Below are 12,637 nucleotides of genomic sequence, written 5' to 3'. Positions count from 1 at the left end.
CTCACGTAAGCAGTGGGATCGGGACGGGATTTCCGTGGTGCGCGCATGAGAGGAAAAACTGACGGCAGTGTCATTGCGACCTTGAAGCAAGGTCACCGAGTCTCTGCTGCAGACACTGCAATTCTGCGGGGCTGCATCATACTGGTGCAGAGTCTGCATTATCATCCCGTTAGTGCGCTCATGCTATACCCACTAGGTTCACCTAGAAAGCAGAAAATTGGATTTGTTGGAGACACTTTATGTTTTGAGAGTCAGGCTGAGGCAGTATAATATCTGGAGTGCAGTTGTCTAAGACATAACAGTGTCTCCCATGACAGACCATGAAGAGTGAATGAGCTGAATGACACTGAATGCCAGCTGGGGTCCCTAGGGTGCTTCCTACAGCAGGTCGTGACCTCCTACAGGCGTAAGCTGATAGGCTACATAAATACCTAGAAGCCTTTGCCTGTGTAAGACCCAAAAACTATTGGGCACTGTATCTGTGCTGCATATGCAATGAGTCATAGATAGCACCACTGATAGAGAACATCCTCCACCTTTACTATAAACACCTTGATCTGAATATAGTCTCTCTGACTTGACTGCAGTTCTACAGTGTCATAGTTATTTTCAGTATTTAGTCCTGGTCTATGTGAACAGGTGACAGGAAACGTAATAGAACCCTATGGAAATAATTATTTCTTATTACTTACCATAACTCCACTTACTCCCCCCACCCCCCCAAAAATAAGGATTTAGATTATACTTCATTATAATAATTTCCCAGAACACGGTTTTCATTTATGCTGGCAGTTTTTTATACAGGCAGAGGATACAAGACAGTGAATAGTGTCACTAGGTTCCATTTGTGGGAGTCCATTGACTGAAATTATCTAAATCTGAGCTCATAGAGGTTTTGTTTTAGATGCAGCTGAGTTTGATTTGCCAGTCTCTGAATGAAGGAATGTCTCTGATGTAGAACAGCGCCATGCAATAAAATAATCGCTGCAGTCTGCGCTTCTGCAGCCCAGCTGACTCATTCAAACTGCAAATACAATATTGTAGCAGTAACATGTTTGAATTCTATTTCAGGATCGATTTTCCCTTTAACTCCGGGTCAGGCACATTATCTACATCAGCACTAAGATTGCCAGTGGTTTTCCCTCTAGTGGCAGCACGGAGAAACTGCTGTGCTGATGACGTTCAAGCAGCTGAGTGTGTGTCCTCCAGTAAAAGGTCACCCACTGCCACTGCTCATCATCGCTGCCTGCTGACTTCCTGATCGCAATGCTAGAACTCTGCCTTTTATTTTCACATTTCCTGAAGAAACGTGACAGATTTCCAACGGCCAGATGACACGTAGTTCCTGCTCATCTGAAATGTTTCATTTAGTCAGTGTAAAATCAGAACAGCAGGGGGACAGTCTGTCCCTTATCAATAGCTCGGATGGTCACTAACATACAATTGCAAGTCTGCTGAAACTTCAGCGAAAGACCTTAGAAGTATTGAGGTGTTAAGTGTTGGACTTTTGGACAAAAGAGAAATATGTCAACGTGTGCCATCTGCTGGTTGTGTTCAAAAAGACAAGAAAAAACTGCATTTATTCACTTCAGGGGAAAGAGGTGTAATTATTAACTTCGTAGAAACCTAAACTTTTATCCAACCTAACCTAACCTAAACTTTTTTCTTTTTTTTTTTGCATTAACACATCAATTAACTGTCCTTTAAAAAGTGAAAACATAACATACGGCACTTCATTGGCCATACTGACAAAGTCAAGGGCATTCATACAGTACATGTACCATGAGGCACTGTATGTACAGCATGCTATTCAAATCTTGCAACACATGTCTTTCTCCACCTGCCATAGCTGCTCTACAATGAGCCTCCCTTCCTCTCAGTGCACAATACATGCCATTCATTTCAGCTTGTGGACAAAATTTGTAGAAATATAAAATACAGCTACTGTTGCATCAATTTAAAAAAAAAAAAAAGCTGAACCAAAATAGTTTGTTTTAGCAGTTTAGCTTTTAGCCACGCTCCTGGTACAGCTCTATGGGTGTCAGTGTTGATTTGTTAACTAACCAGTTCAACTATAATGAAGCATCAATAACCCCTCAATGAAGTGCCATGATATTTTTTGGACTGTCATGATGCCCTCAAGATGAATCCATACTGACATGAGTAAAACAGTGACAGGTAAATAGAGCCTTTGGAATAACTTGGCTCTATGTAACTATCCAGAAATATGATCAAATCTTCTCAATGTTACAATTATGAATAATGTGCTTAATTGATATCACAGTAAATAAAATCGAAAATGTATGTCATCCTCACAGCAAAAACCTACTGCAGTCAGAAAATATCAAGTGATCCATTTAGAGTTATTCTGACAAAGCGCTGTCTGAATAAATTTTAATCTTGCATGGAACACATCTGCTGATGTGAACCATCGCTCACAAATAAGAGGTCTCCATCAAAATCAACTGAATCTCTAAAAACAGAAAGATTCAACAAAGTCATCATAAAGAAAATTATCAAGGTTTCTGACAGGAGAATGTCTTGGTGGCTGTGCACCCGCTGAAGCTCAGGATGCAGCAGGCAAATGGCTCGAAAGATCCAGGTATGACCAAAGTAAATCTACTCCAACTGACTCGAAACAAAGAAAATCTACAGTTGGAGTGGCTCTGTCAAAGCCCGGACCTTAACCCAACTGAGATGCTGTCAAATGACGTCAAAACCTGAGCTAAAGCAGTTATTACAAATAATAACACAACAACGATCCCTGGCCAAACCTAAATTGAGTCTTCAGTTCTGGGTCATGTTTAACACTTCATCCCATGGCCCAGTTGGATGCTTTGAGCATGGCAAACAAATTTCAATAAGTCTGGCACACCTTTTGTCAGCAGATGCCAGTTTTGTGTTTTCGGTCTATAAGGAAACAATTGGATTCCTGTCCATAATGCATCTTGTTGTATTTCGGTTCTGCCTGTTAAAGGAACTTTTTCCTTGCCACTGTTGTCATGTGCTCAGTCTTGGAGGGATTTGTTGTGTTACTAACAACTTCATAAAGAGTTTGGTCTTGACCTGCTCTGTGTGTAAAGTGCCTTGATGTAACTTTGTTATGATTTGGTGCTATATAAATAACATTTGATTTCATTTGATTTTGACCCCAGGTGTGTTGTGAATGTTTGCCTGCTTTTTCATTTAAAAGCATTGAGTTGTTGAGATGTTCATAACTATGCAACATCTTGAGAAGCAGCATTTTAAGAAATCAGCTTTTGTAAGACAATCCTGCTTTCATTTAAAAAAAAATCTTTATTCCATATATGCAGTACATTAGGATTAATGCATTTGGCCATCATATTGCAGATATTATGGTTGTACATGGTATTTTAAAAAATGCTGACACATATCAAAAATGTACAAGAACCCGTTTAGTACCTGTTTACTAGCTTTAGGAAAGCAAGGCAATCTCTGTAACATAAGCACCATATTACACGAATGGGCTTTGGTAATGCTCTTGTTTCCTGAACTGTTTGGATTAGTAAATGGCAGGGATGTTGAGTAGGCTAGTGCATTTCTGTCTTGGCCCAGTAGAGAGCAGTCACTCCTCAGAAAGCAAAAGAAACACTGGCATTAAAATTGGATCATCATCTTTGAAGAAGGCATACACACTCACATGCAAAAGGCATTAACTGCAAACCACAAGTGGCTAAGGCTTCTGCAGTATGTTTTCATCTTAAGTGTCTGTAAGTAAGCAATAGATGTACACAAATAAATTGCTACACTGAAAAGTCCTCTATCAGATTTTCAATGCATCTCTCAGCTGATACTAGTTATAGTAGCGGAGTTTCTGTGTCCAGTCTAAATCTGAAGGTTAAGAGTCAGGTCGGGAACTGGTTTGGGGTTTCCATTGCGTTCCTTCTTGTTACAGCTGGGACTGTTCATTTTGGGGATTCTCCCTGGAACAGGTTTTCTGTGGCGCCTCCTCTTTGGCTGACGAGAGCGTTCAGATTTGGGCTCTGATGGATCCAGCAGAGGATCCAAGTGTAGCTTACCGCTCTGAGTATCTGAAGATTCATCAATAAACGCGAGGTTCTCCCCAAAGTAGTCCAGAGGCTGAGAAAGGTGGGGATCTGGAGTCTCCTTGTTTTCGGTCTCTGCGGTTTTTTCTTCAGCCACGCGGTCAGTCTGAGTGGCTTGAGAGTCTGTTTCTGATCCAGACCCTGATTCATTGGAGGAGGTAGAATAGGAAGAGGAGTAAGATCCAGTATCAGTTTGATTTTCATGCTCCCCTTCTTTGCCCTCATTGGGCCCTGCAGCTGAACCACTGTGGCCATGGCTACGAGAGCCATGGCGGTGCTTCCGCCGGCGCCTTTTGAAGGGGTCATCAATTTTTCCTGGAATGCGAAAATCCACCGACATATTCTGGATGTTTTGAGTCCAGTCGGTGGCGTGGGCTCGTAATCCTTCCATCTGAAGGAAGAAAAACCAGACGTGATGGTAAGAAATAGTCGAGGACATGACATGCTGAAACAGACGGGAAACTCCAAGTACCTCAGCTCTGGTCTTCTTAGAAAGAACTCGAAGCCAGTTACCAATCATTGACAAGACAGATGCAAAGTAGGCAAGACCCAGCAGGATCCAGAACCACACCAAAGGTTTGTACCAGTGGTTGCTCCCTGCCTGTCCAGAATCCCCTTTGGGGAGACGTACAAGTATACAACAGCAGTCAGTTAAAACAGTGCATTCAAATTTCTATCCATCCCTTACTGCGGAGTAAATAAACATTAAAAACAGGAGGCACTATACAGCAGATGGGATAATCAATAATTTATCTCTTACAAGAGAATAACCGTGAATAATTTATAAGGTAAATGAAAATTGTCTCTGATAAGTGAACTTCGTGCATTACAAATGACAGGTACATTTATGGTTCTCAAACTAATTAAGTTATAGCAGCAAACCATCTGCAGATCAATAGTTTCAGCGAAAAAACTAATATATGCAAAAGCGACTGCAGGAAAGAAGAAATAGTGTCTTTACTTTAACGGCCCTGCATGAACACTGAGATATCCCAAATACATCTTGGTTTATTTGATTTGTGCATCAAACCATGTCCAGTGGTGACATGCTACCAGTGGTGTACAAAGGGAGCCAGTGTGTTTTTAATGTCATTAACCTGCTTATCTAATGGGGGGCTATCAGTGCAATGATGAGACGTTTTGACTTGTGGTATGGCCCTTTGATTGGATCAAGTTCATCATTGAAGTGACCCCGATTAGCCAATCAAAAACTCAACTCAACAAGAGGCATTAAGACATTTGGAAACTGCAGGCAAACCCATCATGAGAGCTCCCTGCCTGTTTAACTCAGAGCACCATTGATGTTACTGATTTTATACCTTTTAAACCACTGGACTGACTCTCGAATTACTTCTATTCAAGTATCATATTTAAATAATATTGAGAAATATCTTCTGCTGTGACTCCACTGAATATTTAATTTTAGTATTCTTTCAGTCTTTGCACACCACTGCAGGCTATATTATAAACATGCTGTGGATCAGCTATGGTATACCTGCAACATAGTCTCCAAACCCAACTGTTGTCAGGGTGATAACAACAAAGTAGGCTGATTCCAGGAGAGACCAACCCTCCACCCTTTGGAAGACTAGGATAGGCACTGCAACAAAGAGCATCAACCCCAGCAGGATGGACAGGACGGCCGTCATCACTCGCACAATAGTCGGACTAATGCGCCATTTCTGTTGGCAGGGGGAAATAACACAGGGGGATGAGACAAAGGAAGAGAAATACATATAGAGTTCAAGCAAAGCAGCTTTGTTTTGAGTCTGACCAGGAAGAGAATTTCTATTTTGGCGACAGCTTTCCTTAGCCCAGTACCCAGATGGTCTCCAACTCCAGCAAGCAGGATACCAAACATTGGGATTCCCACGAGGGCGTAGAAAATGCAAAACAGCTGCCCCCCTTCTGTCTTGGGGGAGATGTTTCCAAAACCTAACATGAAAGATCAGAGGTTGAAGAGAGACAATCTAAACAGACATGTCTGGAGTTTTAAACGTGGTGGTGTCAGCCTACCGATGGTTGTGATGATTGTCCCTGAGAAAAAAAACGCACTGGCCAGATCCCACTGGCTGACAAACGTTTCATTGCTGCTGGTATCCACGCCGGCACCGATGGCCTCCACCACCTCCTGGGATGGGATGGTGGATAGGAGAAATTAATTTCTGATATGCTGGAGGTTTCAAAGGCACAAACGTGAGCATGGCTTTCTTTTTGTTGCCCAGGCAGACCAATTTGTCACTCTACAAACGATTGCTGGCAATTAGTTTGTCCACAGAGGAGTAGGAAATGTTGTAGAAAATGCACGGTCACGATCACCAGCAAGCAGACAGTGACAAAGCGCTTACTTGTGATTTAGTGCCAAGGCTCCATTCTGTCCCAAGTCTATCGAACTGCTGCCAGCATTGATGATTTAATGACCTGATCAAATTATCTGTTTCGTGTCTGTTGGGACTTTTGTTAATTTGGAATTTGAAGCTGAGCATGATGAGGTTGTGACAGAACACAGCCTTTGGAGACTTTATTAATTCTCGTGAATTAATAAAAGACTATGATTACAGAGACCAGGCTGTGTCTACAGTGATGCCAGAGCACACAACATCCGTCCCAAATGATTTCAGAATACAGATTTAATTTGATTAGTTTCCAACTCCATTTGTGCATCAATTTGAATCGCCAAATACATCAATGATCACATCAAATAGGACTCAGATAGGATTTTTTTTTTTTTTACTCCTCAGGCAGCTGAATTAAAATGAAAATAATTCAGGATCAAGGGGTAAATGTATGCGGTCAGCCATGAGCATGTGCCTGTTTACCACAACTGGCAGTCGGAGAAGTTAGAGGGAGAAAAGCAATGTTTTGCATGGCCGCGACATGCCCCCGCAGATATAACAACACGTAGCACAGAAACAAGCAAACGTTGATTACACGACCACATGAAATCAATCAAACGCTTAATTGTCTAGTTAGTAAAATGTCACAGAAGATCCTAGACAACCCCAAATGCAGTTTTCTAAGACTAATTTTATCTGAATTATTCATTCAAATTTGCTCAGCATTATTCTTAGGTTTACAACACACAGTCGCACCTGTAGGCCTCTTTGGAAAAAAACTAAAACAAAAGCTGCGCTATGTAACACCATGCACGTGATCTACCACATTAACAGCCAGCAGTATAAATGTACAACTGCACAAGGTGACATCGCCGAGTGTTTGACAACTGACATTGCTGAGATTTTCATAACTGGGAACTTTGAATCTCTTAAAGATGTTTTGAAACAGCAGCTGCCAAAGGTTCAGTGAAATCTGACACACAATGCCGAGATTGTAACAGTTTACTGATTTGTTTCATTTTTTTCCATCTTTTTTTATGGATGCACAAATATTGAGTTAGGAAAAAGTCATATGCATACATTTCTGTGAGATCATTGCAGAGATTATTGAAACTACATTTATTATTATAAAATGCTTTTTAATATATAAATGGAAGGATTTTCATCGTAATTAGACAATTTATTATTTATGATTATTTTAATTGAATAACATTTTAAATAACAAAATGCCTGTCATTTCCAGCCCCTTCCTTTTAATGCAACATCTTTTTGTAAAAGGGATATGCATAAAAGTAACACACTTTACACCACCGCTGGGGTCGATGAGCTCAACACTAATGTTATTCCACACCACAGCACAGAAACTGGCATTTCCCTTCATTTATTTAGCCTGACGTAGGACGACAAGCCGCCCACCTGGCAGGGTAGCAAAGTGCAGTAGGTGGCTAACTGTTAGATTTTTGCTCTGCACATAAAGTGACCTAAATCCGTTAGACAAGTTGTTTAATAGCAGTAAGAACAAGTAAGGTGAAACAATATTTTAGTGATTTACTGGTGCAGAAATAGGTGAAGTTTCAGACAGTGTTCCCCACCGAGGAAAAGGACCATCCAAGGCACACGTGAATGCAACATCAATCTAGTATCACGTGTCTAGAGGATTTAAATTGGTAGAAAGATGTGAGGGTGTCCACAGTTTTTCAGTTTCTCTGTCATGTAAAGTGTCTGATAATTAAACTTACTTTAAATAAAGCTTTCATTGTAAAAAAAAAAAAAGAAAAAAAAAAAGTCATTAAGAAATAAAAACAGACTTAATAAGCCATTGTTAAAATATTTACAATTAGATAATATTACAGAATCATTTTCAATGGCTTCACAAACAAACAGTTCATTATTATGACTTACACAATCTATTCTTGCCGTTTACTTCCCTAAAAACCTTTTTGAAATGTCGGTCGCTGCATCTGTAGATGGCTTTGAACACCTAAACAGTAATTTACAACACGCATTCTGGAGCAAGGACAAACATCACAGCAACACAACAGTGGTCAAGCCATACCATAACAGCCTGTACATGACTCAGCTTTGACTCATACGCACACTAAGGCTGACCCACCCGCCTGTTATCTGCCCCACGGGGCAACAGAGAGGCTCCACGACAACAGCGCAAACCTGAGGAGTCTCCCTCTGTGTGGTGGTCACAGTTAATCTGGTTCCCAGTGAATGTAAAATATGAAGCAGAGTTATCTGTCTGGCCCTCGCCAAAACATATTTTTAGCAACAAGAGGCTGACCAGTTCTAAGCTTCAGGCCCTCTTTGGCGTTTGTTTATGTGTAAATAACAACAAGCTGTGACTTTGTTCACTGTCTTAGTCACAATCACATCGGTTCAATAACACGCACACAAAAAATCTGAACGCACAACATGAAATAAAATGTCGATTATCAGCACCATTTTAATCGTCACATATTGATTTCGTTACTCTTAGTAAAGGTTATATATTTAACACAATTCTCCAGAATTCAGGGCAGATAATAAGCACTTAGAAGATCTGTTGTACCTCTATGAAGATCTGTAGGTTTTCATAGTCGACGCAGGTGAAGTTCAACAGGAAGTCCCGGCGGGCGCCCAGCAGCTGTATGTGCTTGCCTTCCTCCCGTGGAGCCTCCAGGGCGCGAAACACCAAAGCACCCAGCACCAAATAGAGAAGCACCCCGGTCAAGATGGCGAGCAGGGTGGAGCAGCGCATGGCTGCGCCTCCACTCAGTTCAAACTCAGGCTGCTGTGTTGCTTGGCCAGCCTCAGTGCTGGTGTGGTCTGGAACCCAGCTGCTGCAGCTGAAACAGTAGCAACCACACAAACACAGGGGTTTTATAGCGACCACAGTGTCTGCAGCAGCCAGTCTATTAGCTGCACACAAGGCATTAAATGGACTCAATCCCTACCACACTGCTGACACACAGTAAATGCAACATCGCTGACAAAAAAAACCTGTTCATCTGACCTGCTTCGCACTTGGAACAGATGTGACTGCATGAAAGGCAAGAACATGTAGATGATCCAGGTCATGCACACTTCAGCTGACCTGTCAATCCGTTTTAGATGCCCACGCCTTCGTCTCTTCCAGTCCTTCTTTGCACCGGGTCTGAGAATGGAGTCCCTGGATCCGTAACCACTGGGGAGCCTGTCCACCTCACACTCTGAGGTAGGGGACACTGGGTAGGACAAACAGACACATATTTTCACATGCAATTGAGCAATCCTCAGTGATAGGCAAGAGTCATCTCCAAGGTGAGGCTCTGTGGCAGCTCAGCGTTGTTGTTCCACCAACACTTTGGGAGAATTAGCAGGTTTAGATGAAGCCTTATTTTCTTTAGGTGATGATAATCAGCATTTGGAAATGAAATAACAATATTAGAGAAGCAGATGAGTCATGAGTGATTTCCAGCCACGAGACCTGGCTTGGTGCGATCAGGAACAAATTCTCATCGAAGACTGAAACTGGAGCCAAGGCTCTGCACTCGGGTGCATCTTTACCTTGTTAAAGCGATGAAGCGTAGAAAGTGATACATGGTTCAGACACTCCCTTTGTCCCAGAAATTTCAGAAATTATTTAAGGGCAAAGGATTTTTATCATTTGGGCGAGTAGGTCTGCCTCTTGCACTTGATTCTGCATCACTGGACTGCAAAAAAAGCCCCCATCTTGTAAAGTTCACTGACTGCAGTTCTTTAGTCAGCATATCTGCTGGTCTCCATCCAAAACTAAAGAAATAAACTGTGACACACTGACAGAAAAATAAATATTGGCTCTGAAAACAGTTGGAAAGACACAAAGGGACTGTCCACTTACTAAATTGAAATGATCACAGCCAGAAGTTAGTAGCAGCATGTAAAGACTCGTTCCTACAATACATTATAGTGGTCTAAGAGGCACAGGATATTTTGGTACACACACTGTTCAGGTCACTAAACACTGACTGATCATTGCATCTATTTCACAATTTATATGACAACAATGATCAACATTTTAAAGCAGAAAATATGTTATTTTCCTCTTACATTTCGGTTGAACTGCACATTTAAAAAGAACATTTGATTGTGCAAACTCTCATCCAATGTCTATCAGCTTATCCGCTGTATCCGACACAGACAGATTATGCACCACTGGACAAAAGGGTTGTAGTACGGCTGGCTAATAGTGTTGCTACTGCTGCTGCAACCAGACCATACCCAGAGTGATCTCCCCTTTTTTTTACTACCATTTATAGTCCCTTAGGGTCTATTAACCATATGGTGCTGACCAAAGTACCTGACAATCAAGCTTGTGTGCACTTACCTCGCAGTGAAGTACCACCTCATTCAGACTCCAGTTCCATGAGGAGAATGCTGTATGTGAGCATGTGTGTGTGAGGGAGGCTGTTGCTGAGCCCACCGGAGGAAAAGATAGTCTCTCAAACTGACTTTATATAGAGAGTGAGAGAGTGAATTAAAGAGAGAGAGAGAGAGAGAGAGAGAGAGAGAGGGCGGCACAGATAGAGATGGAGGTGACGATGAATGCTAGAGACTCCTGTTAGAGTTGCTGAGTTTGTTCTCTAAATATTTTAAACAGACCAGCTCGGAAAAAGCTCAATTCAGCCATTTTGTCTGCTTGATCTTATAATTACAATTTTTCATATTGTCGCTTTCCTCCGCGAGATCCAGGCTCTTTAATATACAGTAGTAATGGCTACACTCACATGTTTCCAAAGCTATCAATATCACCATGGGATCAATTTTTAAGATTCATTGAGGTCTGCTTGGCGTTGCACTGCCAGCTCTGCAGCGGGAGGCCAGCCCCTTATCCCTCTCTCTCTATTCCATCTTTGTCACAGCCGCCGGGACTGCTGCTGCTCTGTCTTTTCCCTGTTCACGGTGCTACTGATTACATTTCTCAGCCTGAAGTGAAGTCATAGTGGTTTCTTTCACAAGTCATCAGTTCCCGCCATTTATATGGCTGGCCTTCAAGTCGAATGATGTTTTTAAATTTGAAGACATGATTATCGTCAGGTTTCTGTGTGACTCAGATCACCGTGTAACTGGTTACAGTGCATAGTAGTGTAGTTTGAATTGCTGCATCTGCCTTCACTCTGAATGTCGATGCACAGAGAGGCGTCAAATTGAGGTTAAAATCTGAATAGAAATTGGCGGCAGCTCCACACAGCGAATAAAAAGTTCACTTGGCTCGTTGGCGTGGGGCTCTTCATGTCGTCTGCACTGTGGACAAATTTCAAAACTGGGCTATGGATGAGCAGGTGCAGACAGGGTGGACAGTTGTACTTCAATCTTTTCTAAGTGATCAGTGTCAACACTGTTAACCCTCCACAGGCTCCAGCTCTTAACCCAACCAGACACTTCTGGGAAAGAAGAGGTGGAACGGATGGAGCGGACTGAGTAATCCCTTTAGTTTAGCGCTGTGGTGGTGTTGATGGCGAGGTTGGACGTTACTGAGTGATGAGGGCGTGCAGCTGCTCTCTCATCTCACTGCAAGTCTCATTTCAGTCTCAACAGAACATGCAGCAGCAGGTGGCTACTTGGATGGGAAAATATTCTTTCAGACATCAGTGTGAGTTCCGCTGAAATCACGTCTTGGTATTTTACCTATCAGGTCTATTTTTATGCTGGAAAACTGACGTGGAAAGAGGTTTTGTTTTTGTGTTGTCCATCAGTCTGTCCTCCTCTTATGAACACCATATCTGAGGAACACCTTCATTACATCATACGAACATGCCCTTGGATGAACTTAGATTTTGGGGGTCGCAGGTAAAAGGTTAAAGTGTGACCTGGGGTCCATCTCGTACGTGTGAACATGATACGTTGCATCTGCCACCAATGCCCACTTGTACTTGAGGATGAAGTGATTAGAATTTGGCGGTGAAGTGTCTAGATTCAGTCACTGCAGCCTCACAAAATACACTTTTAGTAACAGCTCAAGACTTAATACACCAATTATGACGATTTATCACAAATGCGTCATAGATTAAGTGATGAGCTGAAATTTTCTATCCCAAAGGTCAATGGTTTACTTCCCTTTGACATCATAATGTTTTTGGGCCATCATTATTGACTGTAGCTTAGTGAAGCGGTGACACTAACATTGGCCATGGGTGGAACATCTGTGTGTGAGGATTGTCCATTTCCTGCTGTAAATTATTCACTGGAATCATGCATGCATTTATACAGAGTACTTCTGCTTTGCCC

General features: G+C 42.0%; 1 protein-coding gene across 1 annotated transcript; it reads right to left on the bottom strand.

The window, feature by feature from the left end:
* Positions 1-3,352: 3,352 nt before the first annotated feature.
* On the bottom strand, positions 3,353-9,527 carry kcnk4b (potassium channel, subfamily K, member 4b). Its single transcript, XM_029519675.1, has 7 exons — positions 9,486-9,527; positions 8,961-9,237; positions 6,084-6,198; positions 5,842-6,002; positions 5,563-5,749; positions 4,540-4,682; positions 3,353-4,458 (listed from the first exon to the last, which is right to left on the bottom strand). The coding sequence occupies exons 2-7, from the start codon at positions 9,147-9,149 to the stop codon at positions 3,847-3,849; spliced, it is 1,407 nt and encodes a 468-aa protein (XP_029375535.1). The 5' UTR covers positions 9,150-9,237; positions 9,486-9,527; the 3' UTR covers positions 3,353-3,846.
* Positions 9,528-12,637: the final 3,110 nt, after the last annotated feature.

Source organism: Echeneis naucrates, chromosome 14 (genome assembly GCF_900963305.1).
Source record: "Echeneis naucrates chromosome 14, fEcheNa1.1, whole genome shotgun sequence".
In the NCBI taxonomy this organism is placed as follows: domain Eukaryota; kingdom Metazoa; phylum Chordata; class Actinopteri; order Carangiformes; family Echeneidae; genus Echeneis; species Echeneis naucrates.
Note: the sequence above shows the minus strand (reverse complement) of the source record. Positions and strands in the feature narration are given on the sequence as shown.